This window comes from Mauremys mutica, chromosome 3 (assembly GCF_020497125.1).
Source record: "Mauremys mutica isolate MM-2020 ecotype Southern chromosome 3, ASM2049712v1, whole genome shotgun sequence".
Classification (NCBI taxonomy): Eukaryota; Metazoa; Chordata; order Testudines; family Geoemydidae; genus Mauremys; species Mauremys mutica.
Genome location: NC_059074.1, coordinates 22,889,231 through 22,914,823, shown reverse-complemented (window position 1 = coordinate 22,914,823; position 25,593 = coordinate 22,889,231). Strand labels below are relative to the sequence as shown.

The following is a 25,593-nucleotide window of genomic DNA, read 5'->3' as shown; positions in this document are numbered from 1 at the left end:
TTAATCATGATTAATTTTTTTAATCTCAATTATTTTTTTTTAGTTAATCGCGTGAGTTAACTGCGATTAATCAACAGCACTAATTTTTTATTTATAAAACCCTGTATCAGGTTTTCCATAATTTTTCCTGGAAATGATTTCACACCCAGGTCATCCCACTTGTTCTTTTTTTAAAATACCGATTTAACATTAGCACTCTTCCAGTCTTCTGGAATTTCCTTGTTATTTCAAAATTTATTAAAAAATTAGTATCAGCAGATAAGAGATCCTAAGCCATCTCTTTTAAGATTCTTGGGTGCAAGTTACCAGGGGCCTCAGATTTAAAATATTTATCCCTAGTAGATTATGTTTAGCACCCTTCTTGGTTACTGATGGACTGGAAAGTACATCATCCTCACATGATACAAGCACATCATTCTGCTTTTCCAAATACAAAAGAGAAATATTTACTGAACATTTCTGCCTTTTCTGCGTCTTTTTACCGTCTCCATCTAATAACGGGCCTAAACCATTGCTAAGATTTCTGTTGCTTCTAATACACTAAAACTCCTCTTCATTGGCCTTAGCCTTCCCAGCCACACATTCTTCTCTGATATCTTCAGCTTCCCAATTTTCTATACTTTATAGTTGCTAATTTAAATGACCGGTAATTGCTTTTCCCCCTTTTCCCCATCTGCTTCTAATTGATGCTTTGACTTAGTTTATGAGTGCAAATCTATATATATTGTTATGCGAACCATTTATTTTCTTTTACTATAATTTTCTCCGTATTTTTAAATAAAGTTTCTTGTACAGGTAAAAGCGTGCAAAACCCTACACCATTAAAGAGAGTGGCAAAGGCTAAGGAGGTTCTGGAGGTCTCATCAGATGGGGCATGAGCAAAGGTGTCCTCTTTCAATGAAACGTGTCACAAAAGGGCAGGCACATACAAGAGGAAAAGTTTCATCAAGGAGAGACTGAGATCTGAAGGGAATGTAGCTGACACCAGGCATTCTGTTTTGCATGGCAGCTGGACTGGCCAATCTTTGGATACAGAAGATTCCACTTGAAAGAATTCATGTTGGTTGCCCAAATTTGATTTTAATCCTAAATGCTCTCAAGAACTTTAAGAATTGCTGTATTTCTTGGGGTTAAAGGCAGATCCTAAAGTGGAAGAATGGAGGGTAATATATATCCTGTTATTAAAAAAAAGAAAAAGAAAAAAGAAGATAGTAACAACCTTGGAATTGTAGGCCAATAAGCCTTCTTTCAGTACCACGTAAATGAAAGGGAATGATAAAATATCTGTATGAGCACAATATGGTCCTAAATAATCAGAGAGTGACTTCTGTGAAGGAAAATTGTGTCTCTCTTATCTACTCGATTTTTCTGGATGCGTTAAAAAATAAATAAAATACATACATAAAGAATGGACACAGGAGATTTGGTTGAAATGATGCATATGGATTTTCAAAGTCTTAGATAATAGTCACAGAGTGAGGGATTTTAAGTCCCTAAGACTGTGAAGAAACGTAACTAATAATGAGGTGAGAGGCAAAATTCACTCATGTATTGGAAACTAGATAAGAAAGAGCAAACAAAGAATGGGCAAAATGATCAATTTTCAACATGGCAAAAGGTTAACAGTGAGGTGCCCAACAATCCATATTAGCCATGTTTGATATATTTATTAATGATCTGAAAAAGGGGATGAACTGCAACAAAATTTGCATATGGCACAAAATTATTTAAGTTAGTCATAATGATAAATTTCAGAGAGACTCAACAAAGCAGGGTTATTGGACTGCATCAGGGTGGGTGAATTCAGTGTTGACTAATGTAACGCAAGATGCATTGGAAGGAAGAATTTGAAATACTCAGACACGCTGCTGGATTCTAAATGAGCTGTAACCACTCAGGATAAAGAGCTGAGGGTAATTTGCACATGGAATGGGATAACAATGTTTTCAGTCAATGATGCCTTCAAACTTGTGTTCAGTTCTGGTCAACACACACACACACACATTTTTGTTTGGAGAAGACTACCAAGAAGGGTCACGGTAAAGGCATTTGCTCTAGTTCAAAGAGAAGTTCTATTGCCCGTGTCATGCAGGTCAGAATAAATGATCACAGTGGTTCCTTCTGGCCTTAGAATCTATGAACACAAAGGAATGACTGGCACAGTGAAGGTAAATTGGCTTGTCTCATTTTCTGTCTCTCCCCTAATGCAAGAATATAAGGACATCCAAATAAAAAAAAAAGAAGAGGCAGCAGAACAAACTGCTAAAAGGAATCAGTTTTCTTTTTACCCAGTGCACAATTAACCTGTGGAACTCACCATCACAAAGTATCACTGAGGCTGAGAGATTAGCAGGATTAAAAAAAATATATTTATTTGTTTAGACTTATACATCCATCCATTAACAAGGAAAGCCTATTCCTTGCTTTGGGTACTCTTTGACTATTCTTAAATACATATCCATAAACCAGGCCATTCATTTAACTGTCTGTCCATTTATACTGATACTCAGCATCTGGAGAAAAGGGAAAAATGCAGTCCTTTGGAGGGTCATTCCCACCCCTGCATTGCCCCTTTTCTCATTGGAGGTACCATTGGTAGAGTCTCCCGTACTACACAGTAACAATCACACAGAGAGAAACTCCTACTTGGAATGCTGACAAGAGGACTGAGGCCAGCAGGGGATGCTGCTCTGGCGATAGGGTGATCTCTGACAATACCCCCAACCTATTCCTAGCTCTGATGTCAAACTCTAGCACAGCTTAAAGCCTCCAGAGTTCTGGATGACGAGGAACCATGGAGTGCAAGAGAGGCAGAAGGGCAATGCTACAGAGATTTCACTTCTTCCCTTTCATGCCTGCCAGCATATTCTATCAGGTTTCTCTCATCACTGTTCATAAAGAGGACAACATTGGGTTAGATTATGAGTGTTTTAAACTAAGTACCAAAAATTAAACCTGCTAAATATTCACTAAGGATATAAAAACTAGTGAACTGCTAGAATATATACAACATGTTAAGCTCCAGATCAGAACAGTAAAACATGAGCAATGAAAGGTTCATAAAAAGCAGTGAATTTAAGACCAAACCAAAAATTTATATAATAAAGGAATATCACAAAAGAACTATACAAAAATAAAACCAAATGATCTAGCTACTAAACTACACATATGTGCTTGAAATCTTGTGGGAATCAAATATTCCAGTAAAAATAAAAAGGGAGATGGAAACACAAGTTTCTTATTATCACACTTCATACGTTATAAAACATAACAGTTAACTTATTTTTGGCAAAAAGACAAAGGTTGCACAACACTCTGGCTTACACAAATATTTTTCTATTGTTAAATGCATCTTAAATGTAGCGTGTCATATATTAACTTCAAGCACACATTGCACAGTGCCGTTTCCGAGTGTCCTAAAGATACCAAAGTTTCAACACACTGACAAATATCATGCTGCCAGTATCCACTGGGCCAGGTGTAACAAAAATTACTCAACAATTCATAGTTAATGGAAACCAGATAAAACAATTTGAGTAAAAAAAAAATCATACATATGGAGACCAAAGAAAAGTTGATATTTTTGGAAAAATTACTGCACATGATGATATTTTCTAGAACACTCCTTTCTTGAAAAGAAAAAAACAGTTACACAAGTGCCTTCAGAAAACTTTGTTTATAATCACAGAATGAGTTATGCCTGTGGAAATAGATCAGGTTAAGTTAATGTTACATTTTTTGAAAAAAATTGCTGTTTCTTTTAGAGGGGGAAAAATCTTGAATGGCAGGGGAAATGGTTATGAAGAAGTGAATGGATTTTATATATATATATATAATATATATATATATATAAGCATTGTATTCCCTCTCCTGTCCTGGTAGGGAGTTAATATAAAAGAAGAGGTGAATATTTGGGAGGAGGGGAAGTAAAGAATCTCACTATTATTAATTCTTATGATATATTGCTAAGTGTTGACAGTGTGCTAAGGCACTCACATTCAAAGGAAGGACACTGTCCCTGCCTGAAGTCACTTGCTATCTAGAAAACATTAGACACAAAGGAGCTCACTGTAAATGTTGTGATATAAAGGAAAAAGTCAACATCAGATATGAGATCTTCCCCCCATCACACATATAAACTTCTCTGCCTAAACTAGGCCCTGGGTCTACACTATGAGTTTAGGTTGAATTTAGCAGCGTTAGATCGATTTAACCCTGCACCCGTCCACATGACAAAGCCATTTTTGTTGACTTAAAGCGCTCTTAAAATCAATCTCTGTACTCCTCCCTGACAATGGGATTAGCACTGAAATAGACCCTGCTGGGTTGAATTTGGGGTAGTGTGGACGGAATTCGACGGTATTGGCCTCCAGGAGCTATCCCAGAGTGCTCCATTGTAACCACTCTGGACAGCACTCTCAACTCCAATGCACTGGCCAGGTAGACAGGAAAAGGCCTGCGAATTTTTGAATTTCATTTCCTGTTTGGCAGGTGTAGCGAGCTGATCAGCACAGGTGACTGTGCAGATCTCATCAGCAGAGGTGACCACAGAGTCCCAGAATTGCAAAAGAGCACCAGCATGGACCGAACGGGAGGTATGGGATCTGATCGCTGTATGGGGAGACGAATCTGTGCTATCAGAACTCCGTTCCAAAAGATGAAATGCCGGAACGTTTGAAAAAATCTCCAAGGGCATGAAGGACAGAGGTTATAACATGGACCCGCAGCAGTGCTGCGTGAAGCCTACCAAAGAACCAGAGAGACAAACGGCTGCTCTGGGTCAGAGCCCCAGACATGCCGCTTCTATGATGAGCTGCATGCCATTCTAGAAGGTGCCCCTACAACTACCCCACCCCTGTGCTTCCCTCTTCCCTCACCCCTCCCGGGCTACCTTGGCAGTTACTCCCCTATTTGTATGACGAAGTCATAAAGAACGCATGAATTTGAAACAACAATGATGTTATTGCCTCTGCAAGCGGAGATCAAAGGAGGGAGGGGAGGGTGGTTGGCTTACAGGGAAGTAGAGTAAACCAAGGGGGCGGGTTTTCATTGAGGAGAAACAAACAGAACTTTCATACCCAGGGGCAGCTCCAGGCACCAGCGCAGCAAGTGCGTGCCTGGGGCGGCAAGCGGGGGTGGGGGGACCCTGTCAGTCGCTGTGAGGGCGGCAGGCAGGCAGGCGGCTTTTGGAGGTGCGCCAGCGGGCAGTCTGCCGGTCCCACGGCTTCGGGGACACCGATGGCACTGCACCGGCGGACCTCCTGCAGGCACGCCACCGAAAGCTGCCTGCCTGCTGTGCTTGAGGCGGCGAAAAACATAGAGCCGCCCCTGTTCATATCGTAGCCTGGCCTGTCGTGAAACTGGTTTTCAAAGCTTCTCTGATGCGCAGCGCGCCCTGCTGTACTCTTCTAACTGCCCTGGGGTCTGGCTGTGCGTAATCAGCGGCCAGGAGATTTGCCTCAACCTCCCACCCTGCCATAAACGTCTCCCCCTTACTCTCACAGATATTGTGAAGCACACAGCAAGCAGTAATAATGATGGGAATATTGGTTTCGCTGAGGTCTAACCGAGTCAGTAAACTGTGCCAGTGCACTTTTAAACGTCCAAATGCACATTCTACCACCATTCTGCACTTGCTCAGCCTATAGATGAACTGCTCCTCACTACTGTCCAGGCTTCATAAGCCAAGGGAGCAAGGGGTAGGCTGGGGTAGGTGCGACCGCATGGTGCTGCCGACTGGGAGAGCAGCCTGAGGAAGAAGCCTCCAGCTGGCATGACATTCCAGGCAGGACTGAATCTCCATTAGATGAAGCTTAAAGAAGAGAATGACCTGGAGTCACTCCCATTTTTGTCCAGGAGCCCCTGACCGACCTCACCAAGGCCGGCCAGGAGCACCCATGGGACAACGATGACGGCTAGCAGTCGTATTGTACCATCTGCTGTCCGCAAGGCAAGGCAAGGCAATGCTGCTGTGTAGCACTGCAGTACCGCATCTTCCAGCAGCACCCAGGAGACATACGGTGACAGTGAGCTGTGCGGGCTCCATGCTTGCCATGTTATGTCGTCTGCACAGGTAACCGAGGAAATAAGGCTCAAAATGATTGTCTGCCGTTGCTTTCACGGAAGGAGGGAGGGAGGAAGGGAGGGGGGCCTGGCAACGTATCCAGAACCACCCGCAGAAATGTTTTTGCCCCATCAGGCACTGGGAGCTCAATCCAGAATTCCAATGGGCGGTGGAGACTGCGGGAACTACGGGATAGCTACTACAGTGCAACGCTCCGAAGGTCGACGCTAGCCTCGGTACTGTGGACGCACACTGCCGACTTAATGCGATTAGTGGGGGGACACACAATCGACTGTATCAAATCGATTTCTAAAAAATTGACTTCTAGTAAATCGACCTAATTTTGTAGTGTAGACATACCTTAGGTCTAAGCCACAAAAGCAAGAATTTCAGTACATTTGTATTTCATTTAAAAAGAAAGAATGTCCTTAACTCTACTACTAACACTTGATATAATTAAACATTTTTAAATCTCTAATTCATTTTTCACAATTTATGTTTTTTTCATTTACATTTAGCATTTTACTCATCTTCAGACAGTCAGAGCAGATTAATCTATAATAGTTTCCTTAAAAAAAATGTCAGTTTTTGTTATTAGCTAGTTTCAGTTTTGGGTTCTCATGCAATAACACAATGCAGATGTCAAATATCTAGTGGTCTCAGCACAGGATTATTAGCAAGGAACTCTGGAATTTTAACCCTAGCACCATCACTACCTCCTTCTAACCTTGTGCAAACCAGTTAACTGTTGGGCCTTCATTTCTCTTTCTGTAAAATGGAAATATTTACTTTTCTGGCTTACTAGGATTTTGTGAGGTTTAATGTTTGCAAATTGCTCTGAAGTTATGAAAGCGCCATGGAAGCCCTAAGTATTCTTATTCTTAAACATTTGTATTACAGTAGCAATTAGAGACTGAATCAGGCCCTCATTTTACTAGGCTATTATTCTATTGGTTATTATTTGAATTCATGGCACTGATAGCGGATGTTTAAATATTAAATAAATGTTCAAGGAAATTTTAAAGAATTATGAAAACATTTTGACACATATTACCTTACACATTAATTAGGTGCCTGTTGATCCTGAAACTGGCTAGCAGTATCCCTTTTAATAAAAAAAACCACCTTATCCATGACATGCAGCCGCATAATATATTATGTGATCTTCCCTTCAAATTATATATTGCATAATGTTATTAAAATGTAAACATATCAAATTGCATCATTGCCAATAATGACATTTACTAATGAATTACTAAACCGGACTACTCAAGTTAATTAACGTTCACAGCATCCTTTGAGATAGATCAGTCCTGCACAAATACCTACCTCATCTCACAAATAGGGAATTACTACTATTCTGAGTTGGCAGCAGTTCTCCATACTGCTTTTGCAGGGGTGTAAATTGCTAAGCACGGTGCTTTACAGTGGAAAAATCAGATTCTATATTTCTGTATCACTCTCCTCTCTTCTGGAGTCAGACACTCACAAAAAATAACTGAACATCATTTACTTCAATAAGAATTTGGTCTGAAAGTAGGGAGGATGCTGCTTCTACACAAAGGATGTGGAATCCGACTATCGTCTTTGTTGATCAATCAAATGCTAAGCGTGGGGGATGCTCTGCTGAGCGATACAGCTTCCCTTCCCCAAGGCTGACATACCTGAAGTTCTGATGCCCTCTTCATCATTTCAAGGGTGATGTAGCAACCGATTGAATGACCAATCAGCACAAGCTTCATATCTTTTGGCACGTTCTTTCTGAGGAAATCCAACTTGTGCTCAATTTGTCCGTGAAGTCCAAAGACATCCTCTAGTTCTTTAATATCCGTGTCTGAAAAATAAAACAAATACACATTCTTTTATTTAAGGGCATTTCCACTAACTCATCTCTGAAATGAAAATAATTTGTAATTTTGAGTGATCACCCACTGATAAACTTAGACCTTCGTTATGACCTCCACAGGATGTGAAATGTTGCGTCTAACTGAGGAAAGGGAAGGACTCAGCAACCTCGGGAGCTGAGAGCACAACACCCCAGCCCGGTTCCTCTCTCTTCAATGGCTTTTCATTCAATTCAAGATTAAATTCAAGGCTTTGGTCCTGATCTTCAAAATACTCTATGGACTGACTCAGGTTCCTCAGGGACAATTTACCTTGTATGATCATGACCTACCACAACAGCGGTGTACCACATGAACAACAGAACCAGCAACCTAAGGATCAAAACTAACACACTCAAGATAGTACTTTTTCTCCAAACAGACCACAGCTGTGGAACTTTTTTTTCCAGAAAAGGTCAGAATGACCATGAACCTTAGGGCCTTCAGTGCATAATATAATATAATCCACTTCTTCAACTCCACGCTTCCCACCTTCAAAATAACCCTACCAAAATCTCACATTTAAAAACACAGAGGCATGCACACGCGCACACACACACTGTTTTAAGTCCACTTTAATAAACTTGTAAATAAATTTACACAAGTTCTTAGACTTCACCAATCACTGCTAATTCTCTGCTCCGCCAAAGACTCTGTGTAACCCCAGGCAAGTGTCTCAGTGCCTCAGTTCCCCACCTGTAAAACTGGGATAGTAGCAACTCCCTACCATGAAGGGGTTTTGTGAGGATAGATACATTAAAGACTGTGAGGCACTCAGATATATTTAACTACCAAAGAGAGAGAGAAAGAGGGAGAGAGACAAACGTAAACAGGGCCAAATATTCATTTACAATAATATACATAGAATAAATGACATTTATACCCTCTTTAAGGGCCCTTTCCACAATATAAAGGGGGCTTAGCATAAATGAGAATATAGTTCATCTAATGCTGCCATCAAAGTTTTAAATCCACATATAGTCAATTTCTTGTCAATCACAGTCAGCAGTTTTAAATACTATATATTTTTTCACATTAAAGTACTGTAGCTACTGTGCATGCAGTAGCCACTTTCTTAGATGGAATGAGCTGGTACTGTACTAGACTACCTTTTTGGTTGCCTATATAAAATGACCTTTTGATGCAAAATGATAATTGTTAAAAGAAAATATTGTATACTAATATCTCCCCCCCGCCCCAAACCTCAAGCAAATTACCAGAGAGTTTGCCACAGAAAGGGCTTTGTTCAACCAAACTAATACTCCTAGTAAAACTGTTATTGGTCTTGTCCTGGTATGATTTATATTAGGTTGCTTTAAATGAAAAAAGAAAAAAAGGTTTTATTAAAACACATGTGAGGGACAGAAAATTAGATGAGAAGCAATGTTTTGCCAATGAGGCTTTCTGCAGGTAATGGAAAATGAAAAAGCTTGTTCTGTTTTCCAAAACTTCAAATAAGGGCCTAAGGCCAAAACATTGTTTTTAGCAAAAAAATTGTCTTTACTACTTTTTGTTTATTCGGCAGCCTAACTTCATGCAGGAGATAGTTGGCCGCCTCACTCATCTCAGTAAAAGTACAGACAGCACATGTCAGATGCAGAATAGCAGCGTGGTTCATGGGTAGGGAGTGACACTTCACTAGAACTCAGTAGACCAGAGTTCTATTCCAGGCTCTTCCACTAACCTACTGTGGGACCTTAAGCAAATCAGTTTCTCTCTATAAGCCTGTTTCTGATCCCATCCTTTATTTGTCTTGTGTTGCTCGCTCTGTAGATTTTATTGAGAGTCTTGTAATATCGGATGCTTTACTTAAAGGCCCAGTACCTAGAAAGAAGTGATTTTATGTGAATCTCAGCTTTCATTTTATAAAATAAAATAAAATAAAATAAAAATAAATCTGTAACTCTCGGTATTGTAGAGAAAAGCTCAAAAATATGTACCACAAAGCTCAAAACACCAGATGGCAAATAGAAAACATGCATAAATAATAATAATACATTTATCTCATGATTTTCTGTGGGGCATGAGTCATGATTTTTGAGCATTTGGGGTTCAGATACTGTGTCTTTCTACATTACAAACTTCAGGTCAGGGAAAGTTGCTCACCATGCATATGTACATTACCTGATACAATGGACATACTAAAACAGTTGTGTAATACACACAACATCAACAACTATGGGCAAACATAGTGCTAACATTTTCAAACTAGCCTTCCCAAAGATAGGCACCTAAATCCATATTCAGTCACCCAAATAATTGACCTATAAGTTGCTAAGGTACCCACAGCTCTCATTAATTTCAGTAGGCGCTGTGGCTGCTCAGAACCACTGAAAGGATGGCCACTTATTTAGATGCCTAATTTTAGGCAGCAAGCATGTTCTTTTCTTTTCAAAACACGGGTATATTGTGAAGCCAAATTACACAAGTATGACAAACACAGCATGGGAGGATAAGCATGTACTGGAGTTTTCTAGGATCCATATGCTAACTTTCAATAAATTACAGATTATGCCTTGATCCTGCACTTTACTCAGGTAAAACACCTATTAATTTCAATAGAAAATCGAACTAAGGACGGCAGGACTGTGACCTATAGAACAAACCAGTTTGAAATTTTCTATTTTTTCTATGAGATTTTCTTCCCTTGTTTAAACAGCAGTGATTATTCTAGTAACTTTCATCTCTAAACATAATAGTACAAGGGAGAAATATGAAACTGCTTTCATCATGGAAAATAACTATGGCCCTGATCCCACAAGCAGATGTGCGCCAGTGTGGAATCCTGCTGATTTCAATAGCTGTTTTCACAGTTGAATAAGAAAAATCGCAAATCAATGGTTAACAGCATTTGAACAAATAAGAAATTTACTGGATTGGACCCATAAAACCCCTATTGGCAGATGCTGAAATCACTCACGGCTTTGCCAATCATGAATAATCCACACATTCCAAACTCCAAGACTTCTAAACCATCCCACATCATCATGTATCCCCATATATATTTATATTTATTATTATTTTTTTGGCCCCATGTAAAATTGTGTTTGTCTCATGTTATCTCAAAATGTCTCTCCAGTGCAAACATTACCTTTATAATGGAATGAAATCTATGGGAGCAGGGTCATATCATTGGTTTATATGATTATTTATTTATTTTTATAGAATAAAATCATCCAGGGATTGTCCAAAATCAAAATGAATTTCTTGGGTGGTGATGTTTACATGGGATCTTTATATAAGCAAAGAGATTTGCACAAACACATTGGCAGTTCCCTCTCTAATGGCCTTACATCAGAGAAGAGAGCAAAGGACGAGCTACTTCACCTCAGGTGTGGAATAAATTGCACGGCTGAAGTGGAGCTCATTTAAGCTGAATTTTTAGATAGCAGAAGTTACATGAGTTGTACCTTATGCTGAATACACCCTATCTGAGCCAAGCCATGTAGTCTTAAGACTTTATTTAGCTGAAATGTATTAAAAGAAATACTGTATTTCTGCATTTTCTTTGGCAAAATGTTAATCTACTGATGTGCTTTTGGAAAAATAAGCTTGTGATTGCTTTAAAGAATCTCTTTTTCTGACCTCTATTAAACCGAGAGTCAGAAAATAATGATAGATTAAATTCAAGTGTTTGTTCAGAGATTACCGTAGTTGTCTGGTTAACCTTGCTAAGAAGAATGGGACTCTGGGTTTGAAATAGCCTTTTTGGAGGGGGAAAGAGGGGTGGTGTTGTATGTGAGTGAAATTAGATGAGAAGAAAATTGATACAGCCATATGAGCATACAGTAACAACTCCCATGAGACTGACACAGAGACCATAAACAGGGGCATATCATTACAAAGTCTACAAGATCCTGGATCTTTTTTAAACTAGTTGTTCATAAAAGACACTGCAGGCAAGATTTGCAGGGATGAAATCGTACACTTACCTTTGTACATGCCTAATTTCTGCATGTAAATCCCTGAAGTGTGCATGCAAATAAGGGACTTTCATGCACACATGGCCAGTTAGGCAACAGGATTTTGAACACTTAAGTTGGGTACCTATGAATATCTCTGTGCAGTTGCCAGGGTCAAACTTTGAAATCTGGCCCAGGATGTTTATTCATAGTTGAAGACTTCATACAGTAATTCCATAACCCCCAAATTTTAGTCATGGTCTGCTAAAACACAATATAGACTTTTCTTTGAAATAAAGGGAAGATAATCTAGGGGAGTGCTAGAGGCAGCCACTTGTGAGAAAAGTTATCTTTTCATTTTTTTTAAATAGAAGAGTAAAGAGTGTCAGATATCTACAAAAGCAGATACTATCAGCTACTTTACTTTTAAGATAATCAACCAGTTCAGCCACCCATTCAGTTATGTTATTCAGTTTTGAGTCTATGTATATGGCCTTCGTCACTGAGCACTTCCCATTTTCCCAAAGATGATGATATTCTCTCGTTTCCTTCCCTCCTATCAAGCAGGCTTTGGTTTTATTTTTGCTTTGGCTTTTGTTTAATGAATGACTCTGGAAATGTAGGATACTATTGTGGGCAAATAGGTGGAGTTTATATTTGGCTTTGAACACATTGACATGTTTCATCTAGCAGTGACTTCCATATTCTTTGTCTGGCTCTGGTGAAGGGTCTATCTCCCATAGTCACAAGCCTACCCCTATAGGTCAACGGTAGCATGGATCCAGGAGAACATAGCTGTGATGAAGGGCTAACAAATCACGTAGGAAAAAATGTACTACTTTTGAAAGGAGAAAAAGGGTTAATGCATCACTGTAAGAAGGAAAAAAAGAACTTGGAAATAGGTCCTCTTATAGCACAAGTAGAGACTCATCTATTTGCAACTATGCTAAAGTAATGGAGGGCTGTGCTACAACATGAGGGAGGAGCTAAAGTTGCTCCAAGAGCCACTGAGTTTCAGAGAGGGACAATTTATCTAGTTCAGAGGGATATATGTCAACTCCACTCCCTTTGAATGTTACAGTGTGTTCCCCTTTCCATGCTTTATTAACCAGTCCAGCGTGAGGAGAATATAACTTTGAGCCTGCCTTTCCTTTGCCCCTGTCGGGATAATGTGAAACCCAAGGAATGCTAAGAGGGCAGGGACTGTGATGATGACTGGCTATGGAACAGAAATGTATGTGAGGGGTTAAGTTTTGGTCCCCCCATAGGAGCCCTAAATATGAATTACATGGGGAAAACACATCAGCACTGTTTGGCTACATAATTAGATGCCAAGGTCGATAATCCTAAACTTTTCCCTTCTCATTAACCCACCCCACTGCTCTTGCTCTTATTTAGTCATACAATTACAATTTACCAAGGGTCATGGTGGCTTCCCCATCACTGACAATTTTGAAATCCAGATTGGATGTTTTCCTAAAAGATGTGCTCGAGGAATTACTCGGGGAAAGATCTGTGGTCTGTGTTATACAGGAGGTCAGACAAGATGATCAAAATGATCCCTTCTGGCCGTGGAATCTAGGATTTTATTTATTTATTGCCACTGAGAAACCCAAAATAAAAATGTTAAAAGCCATGGAACTGTGCACTCAGAAACTGAACTGCCAGTTTTTGCTTTGCACGTGAAATACAGGCACATTTTTGGAAAACATATCCCCCATAGATCTACTGCTTAAAGCCTGCACGCTTTACCCAGCCCAATTCAATTATTGAACCCTAGCTAATTTATATTAGCAAACTGTAAAATGCCAAAGTAACGGCAGGGGGAAGCGTGAAAGAATGTTCAATAAATATTTTTAAAAAACCTATTGACATGAGGAACAAGTTCTTAAAGCATGGTGTTTTAGATTGACCTTTAGATCTTAATCGGGGCCCTCCTCCCCTAGGGAACTGTTCATGAGACATTTAAGATAAACGTACCATTCATTAGTGTTTATTGGAGTAATTACTTTTTGTAAAAGTATCCTCCACAAATAAATTTCCATTTTTTCAGGACTGATTTATGTGCATTATTTTCTTTATTAGAAAAATAATATGAATCTTAATTTATAAAATTGACTATCTACATTTTGTTCCCAAATATTTGCTTTCCATATCTGCAATAATATTCTTTATTGTCTAATTTGTTTTTCAGCGGGTCTTGTATTAAAAATAAATCATATTTGTGTGATCACAACAAATGCAGTAAAAAAAGATTTCTTTTTAAAATAAAAATTCATTACAGCAAAACAAATTAACTAGGCATACACATTAGTATCTATTTTGCTCTGCATACTTAAAACGTCTCTAATTAATAATCAGCAGAGAGCTACTTTTGCCGAGATGAACATCAAGACCTAAGAGATAAAAACACAGACCTCTGGAGCACTAAATCTCCATGACTGCCCAAATGGGAAGTCAGTACAGGTATTGTTACATTCGTTCTGGTGGTCCAATTCTGTGCTTCCCTACACCTTGCATAATCACTTACCCTCATATAAAATAAGTGTGATATGGGTATTGTCTTAGTCTTTGCATTCAGGCGACGGAGGTCAAAAAGTGAACCATCGTGCCGGTATTTCAAGTATATACCTCGGTCCAGATCTTTCATTGCATGGTTAAGGACGCATGCAAACAACAGGTTAAATAGGACAGGAGTGAGAACACATCCTTGTTTCACGCCACTGGTGATGCTGAAGGGGGCTGATGTGGCTCCAGCAGACAATACTTCGCCTGTCATGCTGTCATGAAAAAGGCGTATAATCTGGACAAATTTTCTTGGGCAGCCAAGTCGTGTTAGAATGGTCCAAAGGGCTTCCCTGTTGATGGTATCAAACGCCTTTGTCAGATCTATGAAGACAGCATACAGGTGCATATTCTGTTCAATGAAACTCCTTCTTGAGGCACTCTTTGCCGATGACTGTGCCCTCATGGCTCACACTGAAAATGATCTTCAGCACATTGTCAACAAGTTTGCTGAGGCCTCACAACTCTTCGGACTAACTATCAGCCTCGAAAAGACAGAAGTTCTTCATCAACCTGCACCTGGATCAAATGCTTCTGTCCCGAGTATCTCCATTGACGGCACTCAGCTTAAAGTATTGGAGAACTTTAAATACCTGGGTAGTGTCATATCTAGTGATGGATCACTGGATAATGAGATCAAACGCACGAATATCCAAAGCAAGCCAGGCACTTGGCTGTCTGCGTGTCAAAGTTTTAAACCACCACAACAGCCAGATGTCAACAAAACTGCTTGTGTCCAGAGCTGTTGTTCTCTCATATCTTTTGTACGGTTTCGAAACATGGACACTATATAGGCGTCACATCAAGCAGCTCGAAGCATTCCACATGTGCTGCCTCCGCAACATCATGAAGATCCGCTGGCAAGACAAAGTGCCCAATCTTGAGGTCCTCAAGAGAGCCCAGATGACAAGCATCGAAATGATGATCATGAAGTCACAGCTACGTTGGACCGGTCATGTCAGCCGCATGGATTCCAACAGAATCCCCCGCCAGCTTCTCCATGGTGAGCTCTCCCAGGGCATCCGGCATATAGGTCGCCCACGGAAACGTTACAAGGACACCATCAAAGCCAATCTGCAGTACAGCAGTATCAAACCTAGGGACCTTGAGGACGCCGCCAGCGACAGAACACAGTGGCGTGCAACAGGTAGAAATACCTGCATCGCCTTTGAGGAAGATCGCTGCCGGCGTCTACAAGAGGCACGCGAACGATGTCACAGAGCATCAGCAGCGCACAATCCACTGACCGCGAACTTCCCATGCACCATCTGCAGCAAAATGTGCACCTCTAGAATTGGCTTGTACAGTCATCAGAGGGCACACCATGAGACCAACAATAGATGATCTGCACAGATTTGTCATCATCGGATCGATGGACTACCAAGGATATGGGTATAAAAAGCTAACATATAACTATAACCAATTTTATAAGAGTTATAGGACTACATAAGGTGTAGGAGAGTGAGGAGCCAGGCCCTAATAATTTATTAGAGCTTTCAAGGCCATAAAATAAACATTGGTGGGGAGGAGGGCAGGCAAGCATCAGCACCGTAAGAGGAGCTGAAGTGTATACATAAAACCAAACTGCTAATATAAAATTACCTCAAAGAGTACTGAAAGGGCCAATGAGGCCTGAGCCAATTAGAAGTAGGAGGCATGAACACTCGTCAGAATTCCAATGAAGGATCACATGAAGTCCCTCAGTCAATCCTACACTCATATACAACTCCCCACCTCCAAACAAGCTTCCTCCTACCAGTGAGTCTTCCTGGGAGAAGGCCCAGTGGCTTGCCATCTTCTCTGCCATCTCACAAAAGAACACCAGGCTGAAACTCCCCATTGATGCCTTTATGCAACTCTGAGGAGGACAACGGATCAGTATTTGCCCCTTCTCCAACAATTTTAGGATGCCTCTACCTTTCCCTCTGGTCCTTAGAGGTATGGGACTTTGCCCCACGTTTTCTTTGTACAGCATACATGCGGCTGGGCATTTTTGTTTCCACCCATCTCTTGGTTTGGCTTCAACTGATCATGAGTCAGTCCCCTCCCCCAAATCACCTTCCAGTTGTTGTTGCAGCAATAGAGGAGGACAAAGGGAACAGATGCTGTTGATGGGAAATTGCCAATTCACTGCTTGCTGCCTGTGTTCCCTTGCCAGAGCTTCTCTCTGTTTTACATGGACACCAGAGGAAGCCTTCTGCCTACTCAGCACAGTGGCCTTCAGTGGGTGAAGACAGAGGTCTGCTCTTGGAACATTTTGGTCTGAATTTTTTAATGCTGCTTTGAGTTCCAACCATGTACATGAACCGATGGCATTTTGAGTGAATGTCATTCTCTGCAAACTGTCCACAGAAGCCAGTTATGATTTTGATTTTAGATGCCTGTAAACTGTATCAAGTTGCAGCTCATACTGACCTCAGAAGGTTAACTGGTATAGAGGAGGGAAAACTCAGATAGTCAGTTTGTGGTTCTAGAGCCTGGACTGAGACACACGAGATTTGGGTTCAATTCCTGGCTCTGCCAGACTTCCTGTGTGATCATGAGCTAGTCACTTGATCTATGTGTGCACCAATTCTTCATCTTGAAAATGGAGACAATCATACTTCATTTCATCCTGACTTTTTATTCATACCGCTTAGGGGCATCAGTCACGGATCAGGTCCCTGCTGTACAAACTGGACAAAAACAACCCACTGCAGTCCTTGCCCCAAAGAATTTACACCCTAAGAATATAAGACAAGAGACAATAGGTGGAGACACAGACAAACAGGAGCATAAGGAGACAATACTGGTCACCATAATATCCAGTGGTTTCAATACACCAGCTGCCTGACTGTCATCGTGTTTCTTTAGAGGCATCATGGAAAAAGTGAGCGGTAAGTAGCGATTTAAAGGCAGAGAAGGAAGTAGCTTTGTGGATGTTTATAGAGAGCTCTTCTCAAACATGAGGGGGCAGCAAGAGATAAAGCAGGAAAATGCTTGTTTAAAGATGTAACCAAGTCAGTGATGAAGGCAGCAAGACCATCAAGATGGGAACTGTCTCTTATGGGTACACCGCACCCAGCACAATAGGGCTCTGACCTCAGCTGGGTCTCTCAGGACTATCACAATACAAATAATATATTACAATAATAATAATGAGGAAGTCACATGGTGGAAATCTTGCAATTTTCTGGCATCACTAACTCGCTGAGTCTACTCCATGTGATGAGGAGGATCCACCTGCTTAGCGGAAGCCATCTTTATTTGGTTTCTCACAGAGAAAGGCCATGTTTCAGCTGAGCAATCTGATTGTGCTGTAAAAGGCCCTTCCCAAAAGTCCTCCCAGCCCTAGCTCCTGAGTTGGACTCTGGCAGGCAGCAATCTAGTACATTTCTTACCTTATGCCTTTAGGAATTGTCTTATTTTTATTGTGTATTTGGACAACATAAGTACTGTCCAGTTTTAAAGGAGAAAACTGTTTCACTGATATCTGAGTCTGTTGGGTCACCAGCCTGAGGTGTAACATAGCATTCCTGGACAGAGGCGTACAAAATGGTGTGTTCCTTCTGTATAGTGGTAAAATCAACATTTAATATGGGGGAGGGATAGCTCAGTGGTTTGAGCATTGGCCTGCTAAACCCAGGGTTGTGAGTTCAATCCTTGAGGAGGCCACTTAGGGATCTGGGGCAAAAATTGGTCCTGCTAGTGAAGGCAGGGGGCTGGACTCGATGACTTTTCGAGGTCCCTTCCAGTTCTAGGAGATTGGTATATCTCCAATTATTACCCTATTACCTATATTTGGCCAGACATAAATATCTTCCAGTTTTACAAAGGGAAATTTCTGCCATCAGATTCAGGCAAAGTTTGATCACTCACTGGGGGAAAGGCAGAAAAACTTCAGTTTTAATAACACCTTGTACTGTATTTCCATAGTGACTTCCATCCAAGAGCTATTATTAATTCTAAAAAGCGACAAAACAGTCCTGTGGCACCTTATAGACTAAACATGAGCTTTCGTGGGTGAATACCCACTTCGTCAGACGCATGTGGTGGAAATTTCCAGAGGCAGGTATAAATATGCAGGCAAGAATCAGTCTAGAGATGATGAGGTTAGTTCGAAAAGCTTATGCTCCAATACATCTGTTAGTCTATAAGGTGCCACAGGACTCTGTTGCTTTTTACAGATCCAGACTAACACGGCTACCCCTCTGATATTAATTCTAAAATTTTCTGCACTGTCTTTACAGAGAATAAAACAGAGGCTATCCCTGCACCCAAGGGATTTGTAACCTAAATTAGGCAGACAGTACATGAGAACAACACATAAAGGAAAGAAGGGGGGTAATCGGATAAAGGTTAAAACAAAAAAAAAGTAACATGAGTGGCATTACTTAGGACAGAGTCAATGGGGTTACTCAGTAAATAAGGTACCAGGCAAACATAAATAAGACTAGCAGAATCTGACCATAAAGAACAAAGCTTATAAGCTTTGATATGTTTGAATAGATGGAAGTAGGGAAGAGGGGTAGAGAGCCCCAGAGCAGAAAGTGAAGAGAAAAGTTGCAGGTTGGATTTGAATGAAGAAAACAAGACAGGAGGAGAGGTGAGAAAAAAAGACGCGTCTCCATCGTGAGGGCGTGGAATAGGAGGAGCCATGGAGAGAATGGGAAAAAGCGGCAAGGACAGCAACACTGTGAGAAGATGAGCGCACAGGAGTAATGGCGGGGATGAAGGAGAGGAGATTCAGGTAGAGCTGAACTGTGCAGTGCCTATAAAGGGAAGACACAGAATTTGAACTTTAAATTCTTTAAACAAGACAGACAGGAAACTAGCGACGAACTGAGAGGAAGTCGATTCAAGGCCAGGATAGCTACTGCTGACACCTCTCTTTTATTAGTGTTTCATAGAACTCTAACAATATGCTCATCTTTGGACCTGTGACATGGACAACAAAGATCAGAATCAGTAATGCTCTGTCAATATAATAGACTGTGATTCTGCAAGACCACAGGGAATGCCTAGGAGTTTGCATGACCATAAAGTGTGTGCTTATGTGAATGAATAAAACAGTCTGCATTTGTACAAACACAAACCTGTTACAGATTTACCGTTTGTGATTCATAGGTGAATTCAACTGAGCTCTGTGTAGCATACCTCACCTTGGTAGAATGAAAACAAAAGCCCTTAGTTAAGTACAACGAAAGATCAACTTTGCAACAGTAGCACTTAGGTCTCTCTTTCAGGCATAATGCAGAATTCCAAGAAAAATAAATCCATCCTAATGTCTTTGGCGCATTGCCATACCTGCAGCATTATAGCTTAGATAGAGGACTAAGAATCTTTGCAGACACTTGAAAGCCACCAGCTCTTTCTTCATGGATGATGAAAGAAGAACTGGATTCTTGGTAACAGGATGGCAATCTTCTCGATTACACTGCCACCTTATTTTAAAACTATTGGCAGTAGAAGAATGTATATTGCACTGTCCTGGTTGTTAACATAAATTGCTTTGTTTCCCTAAGCTATATAATAATTTGAAGGTTGGAATGCTTCCTTGTTTTAAATGGCATACACAGAGGCTGATAAAACATCAATAAATAAGCCTACATTGTTTAAATAAGCTACAGGCTGGAACCCGAGCCCCACTGATATAAATGGGAATTCTGACTTCGATTTTGATGGAGCCAGGATTTCACCCACAGACTCCAATTATCCACTGCCTTGCACTATGTGTAGCCACTTAAACCAGGGTGGATAAAAATCAATGATTTAAATTTTTTTTTGAATTTTTTTTATTTAAATTGGATTTTTTTGATAAAATGCTTTTTGAGGAAAAAAGATAGTTTTAATTAAGATACATTATAGCTCAAAGTAAGCTGGAATAGGGATTATTCATTCCAATTCCCTAGTATGAGACAGTATATTCATTTAATGTTTAAGAAAAGTTTTGTAAACAAGTTCCAATAGATCATGGATTAGGGACCCAATTTTATGAGGTTCCAGGGGCTTCTGTATAGATTATTTAGGTTAATCTTTCTATCTACCCAATGGGACTCAGTGCTCAGTCTAGAAGATACCATCAGAGATGCTTAGTTTTGCAGTTCTCAAACTGTGGATTTGTGTCTCCAGAGATAACATGCTTGTTAACTGCAAAAATGTTTTTAAATAAATAAATAATACATATATAGAGATGAGAAATAACAGACCTTAACCCTATTGTCCCTCTGCAAATTTGTGTACACAGTGTCAATCCCTTACCTCTCTCTAAAAGTGCAAAGTTTCAAATAGTTCAATGAATGAAAGATTGTTGGGGTGGAATAGATTTACAAGGAGAAGAAGTCTGGAGATAAATATGAGAAGGGAGGGACAGGCAGTAGAAACAAAAGTGAAACTGTTTGAGCAGCATATTCCAGAAGTCTTGAGGGCTTTGTGAGTGTAGCCTTCATTGATTTGAGGTCTACCATATCATTCTCTCACTAGACGGGAAAATCTATAATGGCAGCAGGCCATAAAAGAGACCCAGTTTGGGAATAAGAACCATTCAAGAAATATGTTTGCTGATGATGTTTTAAAGAAAATCACACCAGTGAACTGGTGGAAGTCACTTAAGCACTTGGATTCAGAGATTGTTGAAGTGATAATCTCACTTTTAACAGCAGTAGCTTCTTCTGCCGGTGTAGAAAGAATATTTTCTTCCTTTGGACTAATTCATTCCAAATTGAGAAATTGTTTGGGACCTGAAAAAGCAGGAAAGCTTATTTTTCTTTTCCAGATTATGGACAAACAGCAAAATGAAGGTGAAGACGACTGAGTTAGCTGCAGAAGCCAATATTTTAAGTATCAGAGGGGTAGCCAAACTGGACAGTCTCTACGGAAAAGGATAAATGGACACAAATCAGATATTAGGAATGGCAATATACAAAAACCTGTAGGAGAACACTTCAACCTCCCTGGCCACACAATAGCAGATCTTAAGGTGGCCATCCTGCAGCAAAAAAACTTCAGGACCAGACTTCAAAGAGAAACTGCTGAGCTTCAGATCATCTGCAAATTTGACACCATCAGCTCAGGATTAAACAAAGACTGTGAATGGCTTGCCAACTACAGAACCAGTTTCTCCTCCCTTGGTTTTCACACCTCAACTGCTAGAACAGGGCCTCATCCTCCCTGATTGAACTAACCTCGTTATCTCTAGCTTGCTTCTTGCTTGCATATATATACCTGCCCCTGGAAATTTCCACTACTTGCATCCGACGAAGTGGGTATTCACCCACGAAAGCTCATGCTCCAAAACGTCTGTTAGTCTATAAGGTGCCACAGGATTCTTTGCTGCCAATATTTTAAGTTTCTCATGCTGAACTGGCTGACATAGTCAATTAAATTTTTTTTTTAATATTTCATTTAACTATTTTAGTTAAAAACAATTTTAACAAAAACAAAACTGATTTTAAAAAACTTGAATGTTTAACTAAATTCAAAAATTCATATGCTTGTTTTGTTAAAATATTATATATTTGCTGTTGAAGAAAAAAATCCAGAATACATAACGTTGTTTTAGTTACCATATATGCTCGTTCATAAGCCGAATTATTTTAGTAAAAAAGGGAAGCACCAGAGAAGGGGGTCGGCTTATGAATGGGTATAGAGAGGGAGAGGTGGGTCTCAGCCCATCCCTCCAACAGAGGGAGCAAGGAGAGGCAGCAGAGCCAGAAGGGAAGAGGCGGGGCCAGTCTCTCTCCGCTTCTGGCCACGCTGCTCTCCCCCCAGCCTCCGAAGCAGCTGCAGCTCCAGGGCTGGCAGCCTGCGGCCAAGTCGCCTGGCCCCGCCAGAGCACGCTGCGGCCACATCGCCCAGTCCCGCCCGCCAGAGCAGGTTGCAGCCATGCCGCCTGGTCTAGCCTGCCGGAGCAGGCTGTGGCTGCGCTGCCCAGCCTGCTGGAGCAGCTCTGGCCAGGCCAGAGACATCCTCACCTGGCCCGCCCCAGCTAAGGTGGGAAGGAATGGGATGGGGAAAGTGTGGGGGTCCCAGGCTAGGAGTGGGGTCATGTGGGGGGTGGTCACAGGGGTTACTCCCCTGACGCCCAGCTTCTCTCCCCCCACCAGTTGCTGTCGCGGTCCGTCAGGGTAAGCTGCTGGCGGGCCAGGACTCTTTGTTTACTTAGGTTTACCTCCGTGCCTGCAGACGCTTGAGGTAAACAAAGCGTTTCAGCCCACCAGCGGCTTATTGTGATGGCCCGGAAGCCAAAGTTTGCCGACCCCTGAATTATAAGGTCGTCTTATGAATGGATCATAAAAAATTTCCATTTTTACTTATCCATCTTGGGGGCGGTGGTCGGCTTATAAATGAATGGGCTTATGATCTAGTATATATGGTAAATAAAACAATTTAAATGTCTGTCTGGTGATGTTCTCCTCCTACTACAGCATGGCAAGAAATTCCTCCAAATATTAATGATTAACCTGTTGAATAACTTCATAAATATCTGCTTCAATTACCTTTGGTTCAATGAAATAACCAAACAATCATTCATTTCCAATATAGCTATAAAACTAATCTGAAAAGTTTTCAAAATAAATCACTTAAAAATGTATAGTGTGTACCTTCTAAAAATGCAACCTACATCTATCTCTGAGTTGTGAAGAATATGTATTAAGGATATAACAACCAACAAGAATGCACTTTTATGTAGAAATCCATGATTAAATGGAGTCTTCCTGACTAGTGATTTAAATCAAATCCACCCTGATTTGAACCCATGCAAAGTGAGTACAAAGTGAGTGTAAAATGCTACCAAATCAAAACAGTGGTTTTTCCACTCACTTTGCACATGTATAAATGACTACACAAAGTATAAAGCAGGGGAGATTGGACCCTGAGAGCCAGATTCTGTAGTCTGCTCAATTCATTTTGTGCCACTTATGCCAACAGTGAGCATTAGAGTAGGCACCTTAGGGGAGCAGTGGTCAGCAATCAGGGATTCCCAGCTGGCTTCCATTGTCTGACACGCTACACTATATGCATCACTTAGTCATAGCAGAGACCGGGGTTAAACTTTTTTAAAAGGTCATAGCTAAAATCATTACTGAAGTACTGTGAGCGAGTACAAACTGACATAGATCCACTGAGGTCAATGGTGCAACATCAAGTTACACAAACTGAGGATCTGAGCTATGGCATTTAGAGACTCCTTTACCATCCCACCAGTGCTGAATAATTGCAATGAGAGAGAGGGGAAAAATGCATCGCCTGCAAGGGCAGGTGATGGTCCCCCGATAAAAAAGGAACAGATACAATACTGTATAATTAATAATTTTTGCATGATCCATTATTATTACTGGAGGCATCTTCTTAAAAGACAGGATTAACAAAGTAGTGTCTTAATAGCAAATACATGTAGATGAATGAGGGCACTACACCACTAGCCTTTTTTCTGTATGCTTTTATTAATATAATATTGCCCAAGTTTAGTATTTAAAGGAATTAAACATATACTTAACTAACTTAACTAAATCAGTTACCGTAGTAACTGTATTACAGTAGCTAGTTAGCTACACTTAGTTTCATTTACATCACTTCAGGGCTTTCACGGCTACTTTAAAAATTCAGTTATGTCCGCTATTCAGTTGTCTGCAATTTTAAACAGGTAAAGCTTCGGGTAGGATTTTCAAAAGGGCTCAGCATAGGCCCAACTAACTGGGAGTTTTACCATTGCTTCACTGGGAGCAAAAAATTAGGTGAATATTGAGCACCTCTGACAATTCCTCCTGTTTAGCTGACGCTCCCCCCACCCTCAACCCCCCAATACAGTAGCATATGAGCACCTCACAATCTTTAAAGATTCTGAGGTGCTTCTAGTACATTAATCATAGAATCATAGCGCTGGAAGGGACCTTGAGAGGTCATCTAATCCAGACTCATGGCAGGATTAACTATTATCTAGACCATCCCTGACAATTTATTCCAGTGCTTAACCAACCCGAGAGTTAGCAAGTTTTTCCTAATGTCCAACCTAAATCACCCTTGCTTCTATTTAAGCCCACTGCTTCTTCTCCTACCTTCAGAGGTTAAAGAGAACAATATTTCTCCCTCCGTCTTGTAACAACTTTTTATGTACTTGAAAAGTGTTATCATGTGCCCTCTCGGTCTTCTCTTCTCCAGACTAAACAAACCCAATTTTTTTCAATCTTCTCTCATAGATCATGCTTTCTAGACCTTTAATCATTTTTGTTGCCCTTCTCTAGACTTTCTTCAATTTTTCCACATCTTTCCTGAAATGCGGCTCCCAGAATTGGACACAATACCCCAGTTGAGGCGTAATCAGTGCAGAATAGAGCAGAATTACCGTATATACTCATTCATTAGCCCATTCATTTATAAGACGACCCCCCAACATGGTTAGGTAAAAATAGCAAAAACTGTATGACCCTTTCATAAGCCAACCCTAGATTTCAGAGGTTGGCAAACTTTGGCTCCCGGCTGTCAGAGTAAGCTGCTGGCAGGTTGGGACGTTTTGTTTACTTAGAGCGTCTGCAGGCATGGAGCCCCTCATTGGCTGGGAATGGCAAACCGCAACCACAGAGAGATGAGGGGCTCCATGCCTGCAGACGCTCCAGGTAAACAAAACGACAATGTATTAGATATTCAATTCAATGATTCCCATAGAGTTTAAAATCATCAAATTTTGGTATGGACCCCTTTATAAGCCGACGCCCGCTCTTTGATGCGTCACTTTTTTACCAAAAATATTCAGTTTATGAACAAGTATATACGGTACTTCTCGTGTCTTGCTTACAACATTCCTGCTAATACATCCCAGAATGATGTTTGCTTTTTTTGCAACGGTGTTACACGGTTGACTCATGATTAGTTGTGATCTACTATGACACCCAGACTCCTTTCTTCAGCAAAACACATAAGCAAGTAACTTCAGGCAGGTTAGTAGTAGTTCCGTCAAGCATCAGAAAGAAAAAAAAAAAAAAAAAAAGCTCAGGCAGAACAGCCGCAATATCAACCTGCTCAGTCTGAGCCTGGGACACTGTTTCCATTTGTCCTCCTGCATTCTCTGACAGCAGCCCTGCTGCCAATATGTCATAACTCTGCTCTAAAAGAATCCCCTTTAGTAGTTTATCTAATTAGTTTTTAGTAGTAAAAGTAATTAATCATTGGAAGAGACGACCAAGGGATGCAATAAATTCTC

General features: G+C 40.7%; 1 protein-coding gene across 2 annotated transcripts in view; it reads right to left on the bottom strand.

The window, feature by feature from the left end:
• Window positions 1–25,593, bottom strand: part of LDAH (lipid droplet associated hydrolase) — a 185,015-nt gene that overhangs the window by 93,018 nt on the left and 66,404 nt on the right. For both annotated transcript variants that reach the window (XM_045011873.1, XM_045011872.1), the window contains exon 4: window positions 7,729–7,898. In XM_045011873.1, coding sequence (XP_044867808.1) covers window positions 7,729–7,898 — 170 coding nt within the window. The remainder of the gene's footprint in view (window positions 1–7,728; window positions 7,899–25,593) is intronic.